At 36.8% G+C, this 21023-nt stretch overlaps 1 protein-coding gene across 1 annotated transcript; it reads right to left on the bottom strand.

Annotated features, from left to right (window-relative positions):
* Nucleotides 1-13200: 13200 nt before the first annotated feature.
* LOC127809499 (WAT1-related protein At4g08300-like) lies at nucleotides 13201-15897 on the bottom strand. Its single transcript, XM_052348333.1, has 7 exons — nucleotides 15594-15897; nucleotides 15371-15433; nucleotides 15132-15248; nucleotides 14654-14894; nucleotides 14076-14234; nucleotides 13789-13940; nucleotides 13201-13679 (listed from the first exon to the last, which is right to left on the bottom strand). Exons 1-7 carry the CDS (start codon nucleotides 15803-15805, stop codon nucleotides 13403-13405), a joined length of 1221 nt encoding a protein of 406 aa, XP_052204293.1. The 5' UTR covers nucleotides 15806-15897; the 3' UTR covers nucleotides 13201-13402.
* Between the last annotated feature and the right edge of the window lie 5126 nt (nucleotides 15898-21023).

Raw genomic sequence — 21023 nt, 5'->3', positions numbered from 1 at the left:
GTGGGATTTGGTGAGAGGCTAAAGTGGCATCAGCTGATGAATATCGTCATGAGTGTGTAATACCCCGAGAGCCTAGAGAATGGTAGTATATATCGAGGATAAGGAATAAAGGAAATAATTCCAGTTGGATACCTTTTGGGTTAAATGTAGGCAAAGAACTCATGGGTTAAGAGTGTTTGAGCTGGGAAAGCTCAAGGATGGGTGACCCCTGGTAAGTTTGCATAGGCCCATCAGGGTAAGTTGTTTCGATCCTTTCTATTGCTCGATGCGGGATGTTACAGGTGGTATCAGAGCAGACCCTTGGCGAAGGAGGTTCAATGAGGGCAGGGAGTGGTGCCGAGGCATGAGGGCCTATATAAGGAGCGACTCCTGTGTGACACCCCATTCCCACTTACGAGTGCTACTCGTGAACGATCAACCGAATTGCTTATATGTCCGACCTTACGTGAAGGATAGACTATGTTTCAACACGAAATGCCCTAGGTGGGAACTAGGCTTCGTCATTCCCTTCCCTCACCCCAAGGATCCACTAGCAGATTTGGGCTTTAACTTTACCACACTTGGCTATTTAATTTCCATTAAGATTGTCTCAATCGCCATTTTCTTATTTATTTTAATTCTTCTTACATCTAAGAATTTCACCTGGCTCCAAAAATTTCACCATTTCAATCAACCCATTGATTTTCCAAAACAATTAAGAAAAAACTCAAAAATTCCTTTTTTCAAAAATTCGGCATTTATCTAAAAAATAATCGAAAAATCCCTTTATTTTGAAAATTCCACTAAGGCCTAAAATCAATTAGGAAATGCCCTAAAATTCCCTAAAATTTTCAAATTTTTAAAAAAAAATTGACCAGAAGGGCTTGTTGGCGCTCTTGGGGCTTGCATGGGGCCTTGTGATGAGTTGGCCGCGCGGCCCCCGCACACGCTCCCCCACACGCGGCCTCACACCCGCGCCCCTAGCGCACCCCAGTGCATGCCCGCGCACCTGCCTGCCTCTCGCTGTGGCCCCTGACTGCTGCCGCTGCTGCCTTCACTTCTTTTTCTTCTTTTTTTTTTTTTTTTTCTCTTGGGCCTTACTAACCCAACATTTCCAAAAATTACACCCCTAATAAATGCATTGAAAATCTCCACATTTCCAATCAAAATCCATATTACTTTACTTCTTTGGTGCTTCCCACAACACATACCAAAAATAAGTCTTTCACCAAAACTTAGACTTCAACATGCCATAAGCCAACCTCACTCTCTTTTTTTTTTTCCTTCTTGGGCTTTTAAGCCCATATTTTTCAGAATATACATACACTAAATGTACATCACAATTATACAAATTTGCCTCTATTTTTCCATAAATAAGGCTTACACCACCACTTTGATGATTACACAACATACATCCAAAATTTCCTTCCATTTCACAAATGAGCCTTACACAAACCTATTGTTTCTCACATAACAACATCTAAATAAAAATACAACACATGATCAAATACAACAAATAGGCTTTCCTAAGCCATAAAGCCACAAATTTACAACAAAGAAAATAATACACCATGAGCTTCCAACCACAAGCTTGCAACTTTTTTTTTTTCTCTTGGTATAAGAACAACCTACAAGGGGAGGATAAAACCTCATGAGCCACAAAGCTCAGTAAGGGTGCAATGAACATAAGTATGAACAAAAACATAATATGTGATGCCAAATGCATGTATGCAACATGGTTAGGGCTTCCACATCCTCACAACCACCTTGGTTTGAAGCTTTAAACTACCCTACACCACACAACCTCATGGCCATAGGTCCTTAAACACAAACAACATGCCAATGCACACATTTAAAGTTTAAATGCATACTTACAACTTGCAAAGCCACCACCCTTGGGGCTATCCCTGACCTCTTTCCATTCTTTGAAGCTTCAAGAATCTCCTTGCTTCCAACTTTCTTACTCAAGAAACCCCTTTAAAAAATAAAATTAAGGTAGCTAAGCCACCCTTCAAGAAAGACAAAAGGATTTTTCTATACTACAATAAGGTAGAAACCTTACCTTTGCATTCTTCATTTCCTTATTCTTTTCTTCTCTATTGTTTCCTTCATGAGAGACTTCTTCTCTTTTTCAACTAAACACTTGGCCAAAAGCTTAGCCTTCTTCTCTACCTCCCTTTCAATAGCCAAAATAATCTCCTTTATTCACTTATTTTATTTCCATGGCAAGAATAAATCCTAACCCTAGGATTTTACTTAAGTTGGAAGAATGCATCCTAGCCTTCCATAACAAGCAAAATCCATGTGCTTTGGAGGCTTTAATCCCATGCATTAGATTTTTACTTACTTTCCAAGAGAAGATCTCAACCTTCAATTAAAAGCACAATCCAAGTGCTTTGCTAGGATTTAATCCTAGCCTTTGATTTCCTTAAACCAAGTAATCTCTACCATCCATTTCAAATAAACCAATCTTCTCTCTTGGAGAAAACACAAGAAGCACAATCCATGTGCTCTTCTTATTTTAAATCCAAGCCTTTGGATTTTTCAAGAATCATCCACCACTATTGGATCAATTCTTTCAATTCCCAAAATTAGCCAATTTTCTCATTTAATTAATTTGACTAATTTCACCCCATCACATTTGAGAGACATAAACAATTTCTTTCCCATTTTATTTAATGGAACCATTTTTCATCATTAATGCATGACTAATTTAATTTCTTTTTAGATTTTCTTTTAATCCAACACCATCATGCCTCTCATTAAATGCTTGAAAGACTACTTATCCTTTCTTTTGCACTTATTTAATTCCCTTATTTATCTTGGATCACATTAAGCCATGTGTCACTCCAAGACACCAACCTTGGTTCCCAAGTTCCATCTCATCCATCCATGTGGCATCACCACATTAATTCACCATTTTAGGAAAAATTAATTATTTTCACAAATAATTGAATATCCACCATTTTTCCAATTTTCCATGATTAAATTCCTTTATGGAATTTCATTTCAAATTACTAAAATGCCTTTGGTGAATTATTAATCCCACTTATCTCCACATAAATACAAAAATGGAAAATTAATTCACTTCATGCTTAATTCCACCTAGAAATTATTTTCAATTTACCAAAATACCCTTTATTGGACTTCACTATCCAAATTACCAAAATTCCCCTCTACTAAGGCACCCTTATTCTCAAGATCTCTCACATTCTCAAGGGCATTTTTGGAAGTTTCTCACTTCCTTTCTCATTCTCTTAACACCGGTAACACCGGGTGTTACATCCGGCAGGCTTTTAGGATAACAGCCTCCAAATGGGAGAAGATCTGGGACTAGTTGTAAGGTCGCATGACGAGGACGTCATGTGCTCAAGGGGGGGAGAATGTAATACCCCGAGAGCCCAGAGAAGGGTAGTATATATCGAGGATAAGGAAAAAAGAAAATAACATCAGATAGATATCTTTTGGGCTGAATGTAAGCAAAGAACTCTCGGGTTAAGTGTGCTTGAGCTGGGGAAGTTCAAGGATGGGTGACCCCCTAAGAAGTTCGCATAGGCCCATCAGGGTAAGTTGTTCCGGTCCTTCCTATCGCTTGATCCGGGATGTTACAAATTAAGGGGATTAGTAGCCTAAGCGAAACCTCGAGGTGGGGATATCCCGAGGGAAAGGTGAGCAATGGCTAGGTTATGAGATTCTCGAGTATGTGAATTTGAGAAATAACTTGAGAATGTGATTGTCTTGGGCAGATGAGTAAGGTAAAGAAAATTTTGAGGACGAAATTCATTTAAGAGGGGTTGGATGTAATATCCGGTATTACATGGTGTTGAGAAAAATAGAATTTCTAGTGATTTTAAAGGACCTTTGGTGGTCCGGAGAGCCCAAAAAGTGAATTTTGAGGAATTAATTAATCAAATTATCGTATTAACGGCATGAAATACCCCGGGACTTGGATTTCTTGGAAAGAGGGCATGAGATTAGTGAGCGTTTCGAGGTGAGGCTAATGAGGCTGAAAGCAATCAGACCGGGAATAGTTTTTTAGAATAATTTCTGTATAAGCCCGAATTGTTGACGGTATCAAATGGTCGTAAGGGACATCTAGAAAGTCAAGGGGACCTTAGGGGTGGTCCAATTTTGTGAGTGAGGCAACCCTGAAGTGTTTTTGGGTGGAATAAAGGTCATGTGCAGGCGTAGGGATGAAATTGGTCTTTATCAAGTAAATGTCGGTTATTAATTTTGAAGAAATCAAGATTTTGAATGGCTTGATGATAATTAATTTTAGGCCTTGGAAGGTCTAAGTGCAAATAATAGTTCTTCAAGTGAAATTAATGAGAAGTTGGAATGGGGTAAATATGGAATATATATATATATAAGTGGATTGGGGGCCAAGTTTGCAACAGTGAAGTTGCAATTAAAATTTGATTTTATCTACCATGGCCGAGAGAGTAGAGAGTGAGAAGCAGAGAGAGAGGCTGAGAGTTAATGTGAGAGAGATGGGGAGATTAAGAGAAATAGATGGTCGATTGGTGGTGGCCTGGAGCATTGGCAACGCACCAGCAATGGAGCAGCTGGTGGCAACAGTGACTCCGAGCAACGACCATGGCTGCTCGACGATGAAGGTCGAGTGGCGCTGGAGACAACAGCGAGTGAAGCTACAGCAGCCGACAGCGGCTCTGCGGGCGGTGGCGTGAGGCGTCTTGTGGTGGTTGCGAATACTAGTGGTGATGGAGGTAGCCGGCAATGGTAGTCACTACAGTTGCAGCACGCAAGGAAGTTGGGCCGTAGTGGCTGCTCGCACCGATGGCGGCGGCCGATAGCGACAATTAAGTGATCGGCGGTGGCCTACGATGGCAACGCGAGTAAAAGCGGCGATAACGGAAGCCAGGATGGCCGGTGGCTGGTGCGTCCACAAGAGTAGTGTCACAAGGAAGAAGAAGATGGGAAGAAGGAGAAAAGAAAAAAAAAAGAAAATTTGGAAAAAGGAGAAAAAAATATGGAAAAATGATGAAAATTTTCAAAAAAATTTGTAAATTATTTTGGGGCTCAAGGAGCGTGCCAGAGGCTCAAAATGAGATTATGGGTGCAAAGTAGCAGCTAGGGAGGCTACGTTAGTGCAGGCGTTTGGTCAGATTTCTCCTCCAGATTGGTTGAGGTAATTTATTTCTTTTTGAGTTATTGCATTATGTGAGATAATGTGTAGGCGTTGGTTGGATTAAACTCTTTGTTAGGGATGTTTAGAAATTATCGATACGTGATTTTTGTAGTGTATGGCAAAAATGAAGGCCCTGGTTTGATTTCTGATGTTGTTAGGTTTTGTGTGGCATCTAGATTCTATTGAGGAGGCAGTGATCCTAGAAGAGCTCAGAGTTAAGGCAGACCTTCTCGCTTATGGAAGAGAGAAAGCTTCAAGCTAGGTAAGGGACAACCCCAAGGGTGGGCGGCCTTGCAAATGTTTGGTAGAAATGATGAATATATGTTGTGTGAAGTTGCTTGTTGTGCATGTTCTATAAGTGGTCTAGTGGAGTCCTATGGCCATGGGACAGACTATATGCATGCTAGGGGTAATATGGGAGGTTAATGCCTTGAACATGTGAGTTCGGAGGGCAGTGATGTGTAATACCCTAGGTGTGAATGTGAATTTAATTAAATAAATTATGAAAATAGAGGTATGTGGCGTTCCAGAATTGTCCTAGGTTGGTTGATGGAAGTTTATAAATTTGAGATGTCTCTAGAAAAGCAATATGGTAATTTGGATATTATCCCATTGAAAGAGAATTATTATGGGTGAAAATATGTAAATAAATCCTACGTGAAGGAGATTGAAAGAGAAGTGAGATTTAATTAAAAGAAAAAGAAAAAGAAAATGGGTCATTCTTGCCTTTATTGAGAGCCATCATTATGTTGCATAAAGAAAATGCAAAGGAAAATAGAAGGTGACCATGCAATTATTGTTGAAATTAAGAAGAATTAAAATAAATGGGAGAAAATTAAAAGTTCAAGATGGATCCAATGGATGAGAAGTGGTCTTGGAATGGGAGTTGATTCACGACCACAAATGAGTCTTAAAGATTGGCATGGATTGCCAATATAATTAAAATTAATTTTTAAGGGATTAGAATGGATGGTATGGATAACTCTTGGGTAGGAATGAAGGGTTAAGATGGTGTTCTCTTTAAACACATAGATTGTGCTTCTTTAAAGGGTAGAGATTCAATCTTCATTTTAAATTTATGGCTAAGATTAAAGCCTTTTTAACCAAGGATTGTGTTTCTTCTCAAGGGTAGAGATTGAATCCTATGTGATCAAAGGATGAGATTAAAAGATTATTAAGCACATGGATTGTGCTTGTAGTGAAAGGTGGAGATTAGTTCTCTCAAACCAATAAGATCCAAGGATTTAGATTAAATCTTGGAATGGAAATAATTAAAGAATAAGGAAAAGAGAAGTAATGTAAAAAGGAAGAAGGAATAGAAGGCCAAATTTATTAGCCAAGAGTACGATTAGAAGAAGAAGAAGAAGAAGAAGAAGAAGAAGAAGAAGAGAAGAGAAAGAAAGGTAAGATTCTTGTACTTGATTTTTCTTAGAAAAGAAAAGAAGAAGTCTTCTTACTCCTTCTCATCTCTTAATCTTAGGGATCTTCTAATGTTCGTAGAAAATTTTCTTTAGGTGGTTGGAAGCAAAGAAGTGCTTGGAAGCAAACATTTGACAAGCATCTAAGAGTTAAGGTAAGGGATGACCCCATGGGTGGCGGTCTTGCATACTTAGTAAATGTTTGTTATGAGTTTCATGTGTTTGTAAGTATATATGCATTTTTGTGCTCCAGTGGACCTTTGGCCATAAGGAGGACTAGGAGTTGGGAAAAAGGGGTTGGTTGAAGTCTTCACCTTGAAAGGTTATGAAGGCTAGGAGGACTACCCATATTTGCATTACATCTCGCATAACATGGTTACTTATGCTCTCATTTGCTTTGCATTGCACCCTTACTGAGTAATAGCTCATAAGGTTATTTTGGACCTCTTTGTAGGTGGTGAAAACTCAAAGGGAAAGGGCATCTTGGAAGGGTTACGGTTATGAGTATGGAAGACTAGATGTGTAGCCTTTATATTTTGTAATGGTGCTTAAAGTTTGAAGGAGTTTAAACTTGAATATGTATCCTAATTTGGTGTATGTCGTGTATGTACCTCATGATTGTATGGCCTTATTTTGGGGTGAATATAAGAGATTTATGTTTTATTTTTATGAAAATTAAATTCTGGAAAGTATGGATAAATTTTTTTTTTTTTAAAAAAAGGGCCAGCAGGTTGCTGCTGCCAGCAAATGCACGTAGTAGGCACATGCATGCGCGGCGGGTATGGCTAGCCCAGTGTTCACGGCCAGCGCGCGCTAACTGCGTGTGTGGCAAGCGTGCTTCTCGTGTTGTTGCCGCCTCTTTGCTGCTGTTTTCATTTATTTTATTTTATGTCTAAAATTTTTGGAATAAAAGTATGTTTAAAAAAATAAATAAATGGGGATTTGAGCCTCCAAATTATTTATTAAATTAATGTAAAATTTGAGGTATTTCTGGAAAAATTTTTATATTTTGGAAAATCAAATAAATGAGTATTTTCCTTGAATTTGGGAAAAGGAGGAAAAAAAAAATTGGTATTTGAGTCCCAAAAAGTTACTTATTAAATGATGGAAGTTTGATGTATTTTGGGAAAAATAAATGGAGGATTGGTCTGGAAGAATTTATTAAATTTTTCAAAGGGAGATTAACCCAAATATTTTCTAAGGGATTTTGGAAGTGAGAAAAATGGGTTAATAATTAGGACAATTTTTTTTTTCTAATAATTAAGGCCTTGTGCCATAGTTAAATAAAGTGAGTGTGGTTGCTTATTTTTGTCGAATCTTGAGAAAGGTCATTCATTGGTTTTTCATTAAGAGCTAGAGAATGGGGACGTTTCACCAAGGTTTTGGGTTTTATTTCTGCAATGTCTTTTGATATTTTTCCCGAATCCTTGAGTGGAGTGAAGAGAGGGGCGAAACCTAATTCTCACCTAGGATGTTTCTTATTGAAACATAGCTCGTCTCTTCATTATTGCCTTAGCGAGTGAATAGTTAGTTGATTATTTACTAGTAACACCCGTGGTGGGAGCAGGGCGTTACATGATATAATACCCCATATTTTCGTGAAGTTGCCACGTATTTTAAGTGAGTTTAAAATACCAAAAAATATACTTGAAATGGCAACAAGTGACCGAATCAGTCGTAGGGAGTACCCTAGAGCTTAGATACCTAAGGTTAAAGGTATATTTTTGACGAGCATCTCGAGTCGAGATTTATGACTTTGAAAAAAATCAAATTAGAAATGGATTTCGGTTAAGCTAAGTTGTAGCCTAAAAAGACCGAATGATGGTAAGGGGTTTCCGAAAAATCGTATATATTGAGTAATTTTGAGTTATTAATTTTGGAATTTTAAGTATCTCGATAAATTTGATGTTTGAGGGTGTAATTGTAATTAGAGAATTATCCAAACGAAATAAGGATAAAATTAAGAGCTTATGTGGTAAAATATTGAAGTTAAGGACTTGAAATAAGGGCCAAAGTGTTATTTGAAAGAAGTTTGGGGTTTTAGTTTGAATTTCAAAAGATCAATTCATTCTAGTTTTGGATTTCAAAAGCCACTCAATTATGGCTTTGAGTCTTTGGAGTCCATGGCTAAGATTTTGACAAGTGGCATAATGTTATTCGTTGGAGAAATCTATAAAAAGGCACCATGGGTTCTTCTCAAATCATTCCAACCAAGTTTGAGGAGTGAAGCACTCTAAGAGGAGGAGCTTGCTCTAGAGAGAGAGAAGGGAGTTCGGCAAGAAGGCGGGAAGAAAGCGGCAAAGAAGTGGCGGAGAACGAGCCTCGTCGGAGTTGCAGGTTTTCGCCGGAGTTCGCCAAAATCAGTCAGCAAAAAAGCGAGGTAAGTCCGAGGGAGATAAAGAGGGTCGCGTAGGTTCAAACGGGGGTTGAATCGAAGTTAAAACGAGGGAGATATGGCCGAAATACGAAAACGAGGCGTTGTTGTTTGGATTCTGGTGCCTGCGCGTGAGTTACACACGTCGAAAAATGGCTGCACGTGAAGGCGCATGGCCTACTTTCTTGGGGCGCGTGAGGGAGCGTGAGGGGTCTATTTTCCTTCAAATTTTCCAGTTATACCCCTAATTTAATACCTTTCAACCCTATGTAAAAATATTTAAGGTTAGGTTTACCAAAGCGCATATTTTCTGCAGAAACCTAGGCCGTTTGCTGTGAAATTATACCGTCGAAGAGATAAACCAACAAGGTGAGACTCCTATACTCCAAATCCTATTTTTTATTCTCTTATGAGAGACTTCTATTGCATGAGACGTGTTTCGTGAAGTTCTTACACATAAACGCTTGTTATTCTCTTACGTGAAATCATGATGCATATATGAAATGTATTTTTTGGAAAATTATATGCTATTGACTTTTTAACTGTTGCATTTATAAAATTCGTGTGGCCATACTGTTGTACCTAATTGTTGTCGGCCAAGGGCAAAAGTCGGATATCCCCCGAGAGGCGCTATGCATGCGCCATCGAAAAAACTCTCGTGGGGAAGACCGTGAGTCTAAGGAACAACATATATGGTGCTTGCATGAGTTCTATGAGGTCAGGTCGAAGTGACATGGTTAGAGACCTCCCGAGAGGCGCTATGCGTGCGCCATTGAGAAAGCTCTCATTGGAGGAGGCTAACGTGTTCACGAGGCACTTTGGAGTAGTTCTCCTTGTCTTCTCATACATTTTATACCTGATCATGCATCGATATAAACTGTTTTTTTGGAGTTTCTCACTAGAAGATTCATCTTCTAATTGGACTATATCCTTGGAATATTCAAACGTTCCAAGTTCGACGAGCAACTCTAAGGGAAATGAGGTAGCTAAAGAATAAATTTAATTTCCTGTCTGTAGCATGATTAGTATATTTTTGTTTATGTGCGAACCTATGTAATTTTGGATATGTTTAAGATGTTCAGTTATCACTTGATGATGTCCATGTAATATATTTTGTAGACGTCTTGAACAATTTTATGATAAATAAAGTATTATGATTGTGAACCATATCAGGTTCGATCTAGCTTCCGCATTTGAAATTTTAATACCTGTCTTAGCTATTCGATTATTGGGTTTGTTAAGCTGAGAAGGTGAAAATTAGGGTTTTTGGGATATTGTGTGATGTATGACAGCTATTGTGATATGAAAAATTTTTATATTCCCGAAATCCTAATTTATAACACGCTCAAGAAATTTGGGGTGTTACACATGATGCCTCACCATTCATGCATACTTTCTTATCATTGCATCTCATATATTATCTTATTTACATTCATTTGCACTCTTACTGAGTCATTATGACTCATGAGGTTTTACCTTGTGTTGTAGGTATTGCAAGTCTAGATGGAAGCAGGGATGATGTCGGGAGGATGAAGTGGAGACTAGCGTTATTGCTCGAGTTTTGTATGCTGTGTATATTTTTGTATATATATTCATGTGTATTGAATGTATGTGTTGTTGGGCACTAGATGTATCTAGTTGGTTGTAATTAGTATAGTGTATTGGTGAGTGTGCATATTTCTTATTGTATGTGGTTTGGTTTGGTGGAACCTAGTTTTTAGATTGTGTAAGGTTTAGAAATGAATTTCCCATAAATCCTTGGTACTCAGCAGGTTTGTAATATGTTATTTTTGTATCTGTGTCACCTTTGACTTGTTGTGAGACGAGCTGAAGAAATGTGAAACTCACTCGGATTTTGGGTCTCGTCCGCTGTGCTTCATTTCTTATTTTAAGAAGGATACCTTGAGTGGAGCGAAGAGAATGATGAAGCTTAGTCCCTACCTAGGGCATTTCTTGTTGAAACATAGTCCATCTATTCAGTTGTTGGCTAGATGTGTGAGTAATCCGTTTGATTATTCACTGGTAGCGCCCGTAGGTGGGAACGGGTCGTCACACTTCCACCTTGATTGATGCATGATCCCAACTAATTTAATTTTATTCCAATTAAGTACCCAACTTTCCAACTTACACTTTAACCCAAATAAATCCTACAATTCTCATTTATTTCCCTCATAGACAAACATACCAAATTTAATATCTTCAATTAAATTCCTTAAAGCTATAAATCTCTTCAAACACAAAAATTAATTATTATTTATTTTAGTTTATTTTTTCAAAATATAAGTATATTATAAGCGTGAGGTGAATATCATATGCGATCAATAGTAGTTGTGGTTGTATAAACCCTTAGCCAGGGTACACATGATTGGAAAGGTATTTCTAATGTTGAAAAGTCTTTTGATATGTCATCTCGATCGTGCCACACTAAATCTTGGCATAACTAGCTCTCTTTTTTCTTATTTTAGTTAGAATTCTCTTAGCCATTACTCTCATTTTGCTCTTGATTCCATTATTGCTAGTGTAGCAAGTCCAACCCAATAGAGAGTCTATTGGTTTTTGGAATCCATTTAGCTTTCATCTTTTGCATTTAGCTTAGTTAGCACATAAGTTAAGTTGTAGGATTCATTCCTTACCCAGAGTATATACTAATTAGGCCTCTTGTACTTTCGAGGGACTGTTTGATCTAATCGGTTATCTATTCGGAAGCTGTTGGTGTGCAATCGTTGTTGCATTGGAGGAGATTCCAGCCTCTACACGGGAGTTCAAATCACCGTACGGTATATATGCTAAACCCCATATAGCATGGTTTGATTTTGTATTGAATATGGTCATGGAAAACCTAGTCTTGTAAGATGGTCTTGAACTTATTTCTGCTACGTTCTTATTTATGTTTTTGAAAAAGTTTTAAAAACAATAAAACCCTTGCATTGATACAGCAAGAGTTGGCGTTCCTTTTCATTGAAGACTCCCCCAGGCCATTCGAAGACTCAAGGCATCATTTTTGCTCTCCTAGACAACGAATCGAACCTCACCCTAAGGAATTGTTCTCTCGAACAGCGAATCAAGCCATGTTCCAGCTAGGCGCATGTTAACCCCCTTGTCACGTACCTTACTCCGCACCTCCTCGCCATGGCTCTACCAAACTATTTTACTAAATAATTGTTATTTCTTGTTAGTAAAGTTATTTTATAATTGAGCATAGTCGTAACTGCTTTACTAAATCTAGAGTTATTTCTTCCATTTTAGTAGAACTTTCAAGTTCTTAAATTTGAAGAGAGAGGAGGTAAATTCATAATAAAGCTAAAGCAGTATAAAAATCTTATGTATTAATTGTACTTGATTATTGAGATTATTGTAAATATCCATTTATTAAAAATCAAACAATATACTTGTTTTCAAAGATAATAACTTGATAAAAATTATTTTAAACTCAAAAATCCAATTCAGCCCGTCTTGGGTTAGAATTGAAACACTTACCAAATACTCTTTAAATGATAAAATGTTCTTTAAATGATGGCCATGTTTTCCTTTTTTTTTCACTAATTAATAAGTACTCTTTCTCTAAATGTGAGAGAGAATTCATTCAATTGAAAGCAAGGAAACAAAGAAATTACAAAAGAATAAATTTATCTGTTTATGTATTGATCAAAGTAGTGATAACAAGTCGAGGCAAATTAAAAATTATTTTTATTTTAATATCCCTCACACTATACTTTATATAGAAGACATAAGAGTTAGGATGGGAACATTAACTTAGTGTTTACGTCTCTTATATAAGCATTTTCTTTTGAAAGAAAGGGGCGTAACCGTTAATTCTAAAAAATTTTTAAGGGGGCGCGATTAATTAACTTTTGAGCAAACCATTCCTATATATAATTAGCTTTATTATCTCCAATATCTTAAAAGTAAATTCTTTATTTCTTTTTAGGATACAAAAGGTCAGGTGCACAAATTATTGCCAACACATTATCAAAAGAAGACAAATCAATTGATCGGACAGTATCCTAAAGTTAATATATATATATATATATACATACATTTGTTTCTGATGAAGGATGGAAATTATTATTTATAAAAAATGAGCGTGATGGTACAGAACAAAGACAAAAGAAATTGATTCATTAAATTAGCAAATTATTATTTATGCGGACACGTACACTGATTGAGCACTTTTATCAAAGTAATTATGTTTGGGATATCATCATCAAGTATATATATATATATATATAAAATAAAGTTGGCTGTTACAGTAATCTTAACAATTAATTCTCTTAATAATAGCTGATTAAGAAAGGCCATGTCATTCATGCACGGACAAAAAGTAGTAATTCTTCATAATAATTAAGCTCCGCCTGTTGTCAAAGTACGTATATGGAAATTAAGAGCTACAGTACACATAGATATATATATTGTAATACTGTTGACATGGATAATCCCAAAGTGGAGGGGAAAGGATTGCTTGAGATTAAGCAGCTCGGAGTGTCATTTATTATTGGGTATGGGTACGGGTATGGAGGAGAAGATTACTTTCCCGGGATTGATCGTGGACTTGCCGGCAGCTCCACAAGCATTACAAGCAGTATCATCAATGCTAGGGGTTGATTTGCTGCTATCAACAACTACGGGCAGTTCATAGGCGCCTAATTTGTCTCTGGCTTTCTCATCATCGCACGTCGATGTTTGTGAGACCAACGGATCTTTGCTTTTGCCCCACACCACAAAGTATAGACCGGAAACTATGATTATGGCTCCAATCAAGCTGTTATCACAAATTAACGATTATTAATATTAAACATATCATGCATGCACTAGCTAATTAAATTAATTATTAATGTCGATATTGAATGGATGGATGGATGATGATTTACCTTCCTAAGTGGACTTTTTCGGCTAAGACGATGGCGCCAAGAACGGCAGTGATGATCATGCAGAGAGGGTTGAAAGCCGTCACGAACACTGGACCTCGAACCCTGTTTACAAGACCTTGGACATAGTATGCGATTCCAGAGCAAACCACCCCCTAATGAATGAATTAATTAATTAATTAGGACAACACGTTACAATTACTACTGCTAGCTAGCTAGGTGATAGCTGCGGCCTACAGCTACTGCCTCTGCAAACACAACATATATATATTAAAATGCATGTTACTTACGGAATAAACTGCAGCAAGAAGTCTGGAGTCGAGGCCGATGACCCAGGCGGACATGTCTCGTTCCATGGCAAGTGCCACAGCTGCTCCTTCCACCGTGCCCATCAAGCATATTAGAGCTGTCAGGGACAGCTCTGCTGGATATTGCTTCAGTGTAATGGACTGACACAATAATATATATTTGTATGTATTATTGTTACAAATTAAGGTACCCAAGTTAGAAACAAGTAAGGAGGTGTTGACGTTTAGCAGTGCTCATTTTCGGGAACTTTTTTTTTTTGTTATTATTGATCAAAACCAACTAAAACAAAAAAAAAAAACAAAAAATCAGAACTAATTGAGGACAAGTTGTCTTGAATACGTTTGTAATTCATTTAAATTTTCAAAGACAAATTAACCAGACAATTAAAATTCTCTTCTTGGCAGGGCATCTTTCAAAGAGTTCCAACTCACGCATACCAAGTGTACGCGCAGGCGCACACATATAGTGCAGAACAACTAAAACCTATTCAATTTAATTTAATTACTATGTAAGAAATTAATACATATAAAGGAGAATTGACGGATGCATATGAACTTACCTGCAATATGAAGAAACCAGACCAGCCAGCAGTACAAGCCAGAAGCATGATGGTGCCGGTGACCCAATGCTGACCAGTAGAAGCTGAGGTGGCCTTGTGGTGGTTTGTAGCATGAGAGTACCATATGATATCAACAATGGGGCCTTTGTACAGTGTCATCACCATAGCTCCTGTTACTGTAATTACAGTTCCAATCACCTTTGCTAGCCCGTATATCTTCTTCAAGTTAACTTTCTCCAACCTATTAATTAATGGAATACAAGTATAAGAAAACCATGCATTGATGTGAAGCATGCAGGTAGTAGATTTTCTCTTTTAAATTCTTACTAAAATAATTTAGGATTCATTTGACTGTAATTTTATTTTTTGATTTTTGTTTTCTAAATTTTATAAACAAAATTGTTAATCAATCATTGTACTTGAACCATAGGAGTGTTTTGATCCACCAAATCTCACAAATTTAGAAAAGGAACTTTACCTGAAAATAATTGCCATTATAAAGGTGAGGGCAGGGAGGACGTTCACAACTGCTGATGCAAATGTTGCGGATGTGTACTTCATGCCCAAGTAGTACAAGTTTTGGTCAATCACTGGCCTGATAATCCAGAGGCCAAAAAAAATAAAAACGATAAATATTAACCAAGTACAAAATTTATATAAACAAGAAAGTCCAGACTCCAATACATGTAAAATTAATTAAGGTGTTTAGAGCTTTACTCTATTAAAGCAAGTGCCATTACTTTCAGGAAGACTGAGAGAGTCAACTTTGGCCTTGTTTTCCTGCAGAGAAGGAACGGAAATGGTGTGCTGTTTCAGCCATGCATAGATAACATTTACATATATAGAATGCAATATTGATATAGCGAGAACGAAAGGAAATTCATCAAATAAATAATAATACATTACACATACATGTGACTAGCTATAGCTAGCTACCTACCTTTCGAGGACAAGAGCAAAGGGAGCGATAAAAAGCGTGGCAACTGCATGGCGATACACCACAAGTACAAAATGGTTCATACCGCGCTTCAAAGAGAGCATGGTGACGATATACATGCCTGCATATCCAAACTGCAGGGAGACCATAATCAAGTATGGTTTTAACTTATTGACCATGAGGCAAAGCATCCCACTTGAGCTTTGGTCTCCCATTTTTCCCTCTCTACGATCTGCTGCTTATAATTTCTCACCCTCCAAACAACAACTAGTAAGTAGGTAGTAGATACATGCAGTAGAATTAATGAGAAGATTAGCCTTTATATACACGGGGAAAGCGAAAGAAGAGACTCGGGTGTGCACGACACCTATGCATGCCACTTTGGTATACTTCTATTCTCCGCTAAATTCCCTTATCCATTTCCCTAAAAATGAAAAAAAAAAAATTCCCATTTTCCAAGCAACTACTAGAATCTTAAATTCTATTCGATGATTGCACTCAAGAAAATTATAAAGCTTTGTGTGGTTGGCTCTTAAAAATAGTTCGTTTTCAGGGGAGGTGGGGATTGGTGTTCATTGACCACCAAATCATGTTGAGGTTAAGTGCTTCGAGATGACGCGACGTAGGACATGGACGGTTTTGTCAAGAAAGCACTGCGTTCTGATGATATCACCAATTAATTGTGGGAATCATAATATGATTAACAACATGCATTATATATTAACACCGAGGGCTAGTGCATCTTACCTTTCCCTTAATGGATCATCCAGCCCATGTATTTCATATGGGATTGATGATCTTTAACTTTTGAGGAATTACGTACGAGGTAAAAGTTGGGTATCTTTAACATAAATGCTCCTTAATTGAAACAAAAAATAATAATAAGAAAGAAAATCAATTAACTCTTTAAGGAAAAAGTTTTATCAAAATTAATTGTAGGGTTGACACTATATATATATATATATGTACATCATTATGATTTCTCCCATTTTTGCATCAATATGATGAAATTTGTTTGTTTGCTTTCTTTTTGTTGCATCAATATAATTTGAGTAGACGGATTAGTTAGGAAATCAAGTACTGGTTGATGCGCATCTCGTGTACACTCACGAAATTTTTTATTCCAAATGACAGCTCTCTCTATTATAAGTACAAAGCAATCTGGGAGAAAATCAATGCGCTTCAGCGAAAGAAAAGTTGGTGCCATCGGGCTTGGATTCCAACATGAAAAATCTGGTGGAGTCCCACCTTACAATTTGGAGCCACCGCTCGCCGAATTGTCAAAACCAGAGGCTGGCAAGTAGCTGGCAGACAAGCATAAACCCGGCCGGCCCATAAAAAAAAATAATAAATAAATAGTAATTTTTTTTTTTTTTTTGTAGCTAGAAAAGGGTAAACCAATATGTGAAACCGTTTGCAAATGTAGATTTGTAGCTGAAATTATATAAAGTGTAACGATCCGTTAAAGGGTCTAAAATTTATTTAATTTTTGGCTTAAATTTTTTTTAATTAAGTATTTAATGTGATAATTTAGGAATTTTTAAATGAGAAATAGTATTTAATTGTATTTTAATTATGTGAAAAGTAAATGCAAGGGCAGGATGGTAATTTAAGGATTTAATTAATAAACTCATATTATTAGAATGAAATCATTAATTAGACATATTAAGTGTGTAATGTCTATGTGCGGGAGGATTAAGTTGCAATTATTCAAGTTAATTAAGAATAAGGACTCCATGAGAAGTAAGGAGTTGTGGTGTTTAGGGCTTCTTTTATATATATATATATATATATATATTTCATAAGCCATAATTTTCATCACACTGTGTTAAAGAACGGAGAGTTCAAGTAGCAGTGCCTTGGCATAGGAGATCTTCTGTTGCAAACGTTGAAGTAGATCAAGAAGATCGTAAGGCAAGTATCTTCCTTGTAATCCCTTCTATTACAGGTTCTTGTTAGTTCATTGCAGATTGTTCAAGAACCATTTGGTTGAGTTTTCAATTTTTTTTAATAGATATGTATATATATACACACACACACACACACACGTACAATGAGGATTTTGGCAAAGTCATGCATGTTCTTTATAGCAAATCTCTCAAATGTGATCATTGAAACATCCTTGATAATGTTTCTTGTCGATTGAGATTGTTTTCCCAAGATTTCTTTTGGAATGGTGTAGATTTGTTAAGTTTTGTTTAAGAATGGAGTTTCAATAATCATTCGTTTTTGTTAAAATAATACGTAGACATACGGATGAGAGACCTCATATCCGGATGGATTTGTCAAGATTTGTGAGTAGCATTTGGATGGCTCTTTGCATATCCGGATGGCTTATTTAGTCTCTGCGAGTGATATCTGGATGGCCTTGTTATATATCTGGATGCTTTACTTCTGTATCCGAATGTGTCCAATGATGATTTGTGAGTGATATTCGAATATCTTGAGTCATATCCAGATGTGTCTTGTATGTTTTGCGAGTGATATCCGGATACCTTGTATTGTATCCAGATGTGTCCTATATATATATATATGATGTATGTGATATCCGAACAGCTTCTTTATGCATCCAGATAAGTCAAAGTTCATATCCAGATACCATTTCCTTCTATCCAGATAGATCCAGCATATCTTGATGCCCTATTTCAAATCCAGATGCCTCTCTCAAAAGTTGAAAACCATATCCGAATGACCTTCAACATATTTGAATAACCTATGTTATATAGTCTAGTGTATCCGGATGAGCTTTCAACACATCTGGATGTCCTTTCTCATATTTAGATGTCTTTCCTTACATCTAGATGGTTTTTCCTACAATTCGAATAAGCTTCCAATGATGTTTAATTCAAGTTTTTATTTAAATTAAATTATTCAATACTTCTAAATATTGAATTCTCATGCCAAAATATGATAAATTTGATATGCCCATACCATGGATCATAATTCGTAGAATCGTTGTATTCCAATAATGTTGATGATGATTAAATTACACGTTTAGTATTATTATGTGACATGTATGATTTTATGTGCATACATCTTGGTATGAGCATGGAGCATGACTTTCTATGGAGCACTACATATCGTATGCAAGCATGTATATGAGCATTGCATTACTGTATGTGCGCTAGATGGCTAGTCGGCAGGGATCCTATAGTTTTCAGTTACAATTCAGTTTATGTGTTACTTGCCTAGTAACGAAAAAGGGCTAGGGGCATACTACCCATAGTATGTGTTTACAACTTTTATGGTTGCAGGTTTCAGATTAAGCATGTATGTATTACAGGCTATGTAGGCCTATGACCCAAAGTTGCATTACCTGTATTTATTTACCGATTATGTGCATTGACATCATGCAATCTTTCAGTGAACATTATTCTCTCAATACAAGGACGAGTAATATTTATGAGTATTGATATTTTTCGATTCAGCTACAGTTATTCTTTCATAATTATTACTTGTTGAGCTTTGTAGCTTGCCTTGTACACTTCATCATTCCGGGTCCTAGTGGGGGAGTACTAGATGTGAGGACTAGTAGAGTTGGTCAGTAGTGTGTGTACATGGAGACACTCAAGAACAAAAGATATCTGGGTGTTGGAGTTATTTTTGTGTCTTGTCAGTTTAGGAGTATTTATACTTTCAGTTGAGGGTTTTCCTTACTCAATATTTATTGTTTTCAATTTACAATGAACTTCTTGTAGATCAGAGTTTGATATAGCATGCTGAGATGTTTTCAGCTATGATCGGTCGAGTTATTTATGATTTTAGATTTTAGTTTGTAGTGAGTTTTATTTTATTTTATCTATTTTTCCCGTAGCACCTATTCTAAGGCAATTCTAGAAGAAGGGGTGTTACATAAAGTGCGAAGGAAAAGCATGTGTATATATAGTGTTGATATGGCCTTTCATTATATATATTTTCCTTTGGATACTCATGCCACTAAGCCTTGCCCATGGTTGTTTAATTCTTCACCACAACAAGAGAGTTTGCTTGCTAATACTTTCTACCTATCTAGCTAATTATATATATATATATATATTGTTGTTGTTGCTTTAACAAAACAATAAAATTTAGATGTTCGGGAATCGTCTTCAAGCCCTTGAGTTTCTGCATAAAAAAAAAAAAAAAAAAAAAAAGCTAGTTAGAGAACAAAGGGTGTCTCCCACGCAGGTCCTTAAATTGTTAAGTCAAATCTGTTAGAAATCAAAAGAGAAAACAGTGTGTTTTTGTGTAATATTTTCTGTCTACTAAAGAGGAGAAATCACCTCCTATTCATAGAGGAAATAAATGATAGGTGGCAAGGTCTCTGGTAATCTCAAGATTGTCTGTTTAGAATTTTAGGGAAAAGATCTCAAAGGTAATAGTTTGATTTAAGTATCAGGGGAATACCCATCGAGATTGCTCAAGAGAGTTTCTTAAGACCTTCTTCGTGAGTCTACTAATGAGGTCTTCTAGGAGACCTTCACCTGAGAAGGTCTCTTGGGTTCTATTATTTAGTAAACTCTTTTGGGTTTATGGACTTTATCATCTTATGGGCCTCTCACAATGGGCCTCATGGACCATGTAACATTAATTACTCCTCACTCTTTCTTCTAGGTGCAGAATCATATGCTCCTGGAGACTCATTCCTAAAGGACTCTTTGATCACTTACTTAAGGCGATGATTTTTTAACTTTTATTATGGTCCTTATCGCATTAGATCTTTCACATGAAGCGTTGCATATCCTACCAATTCGTCTTTTGATCCTATGGCGAAGGTCTCTCGTAGGTTTCCATCTAGAGTGACATATGTCCTTATTGCTTCATCTCCTGGGGATGCCTATAAAAAATGTAGGGACTACAATCGTTTTCATTCATTTTTTTCACCAAGGTAGATTGCACTTTTACCTAGCTTCCCAGAAGACTCTCTCGTGGCTTTCTTAGACTCTCTTATAAACTTCTCTCAATTAAGAAATGCCATCAAATTCACTCATAGGTCTATTCTCCCAAGAGCTCATTTTCAAATTACTTGATTGAGAGATTTTGGTCGAACTCTTCAGTTGAGAGATTTTGTTAGATTTCTTCACTTTGAGAGACTCTCTTGGGGATTCTTTTTTACTCAACCACCACCATTTCTTGGTAAATTTATTAAAATAAAATTAATGATGAAGGTGAAATAAACTTGTAGGCTCGTCTCCTAATGTGAAACACAAATAATTTTAGGAACTCTTTCTCGCATTTCAATGGATAATCTTGCAAGGATTTTTTCCTTTTTCCCTTTTCCCAAGGATTACAATGTAGGGCTCCTTGGGGAAGGGAACACTTGCACTACTCATGTGTTTGGAGATTGTATAAGTTTCCATGAAGCCTCCATCATTGCTAGTCTTTAATTCCCTTTCCCTAATCCTAGGATAAGCTTTTTGAGGGAGAATCGCCTAGTCCCAACACAACTTCATC

This window comes from Diospyros lotus, chromosome 9 (genome assembly GCF_014633365.1).
Source record: "Diospyros lotus cultivar Yz01 chromosome 9, ASM1463336v1, whole genome shotgun sequence".
In the NCBI taxonomy this organism is placed as follows: Eukaryota; Viridiplantae; Streptophyta; class Magnoliopsida; order Ericales; family Ebenaceae; genus Diospyros; species Diospyros lotus.
Note: the sequence above shows the minus strand (reverse complement) of the source record. Positions and strands in the feature narration are given on the sequence as shown.

Excerpts from the sequence above, each read along its gene's own strand:
- LOC127809499 (XM_052348333.1), bottom strand. The coding sequence starts at position 15,805 with ATGGGAGACCAAAGCTCAAGTGGGATGCTTTGCCTCATGGTCAATAAG. Across the intron at positions 15,249-15,370 it reads ATGGCACTTGCTTTAATAGA|GCCAGTGATTGACCAAAACT; the intron begins GTAAAGCTCTAA and ends CTGGATTATCAG. Across the intron at positions 14,895-15,131 it reads ATAATGGCAATTATTTTCAG|GTTGGAGAAAGTTAACTTGA; the intron begins GTAAAGTTCCTT and ends ATTAATTAATAG.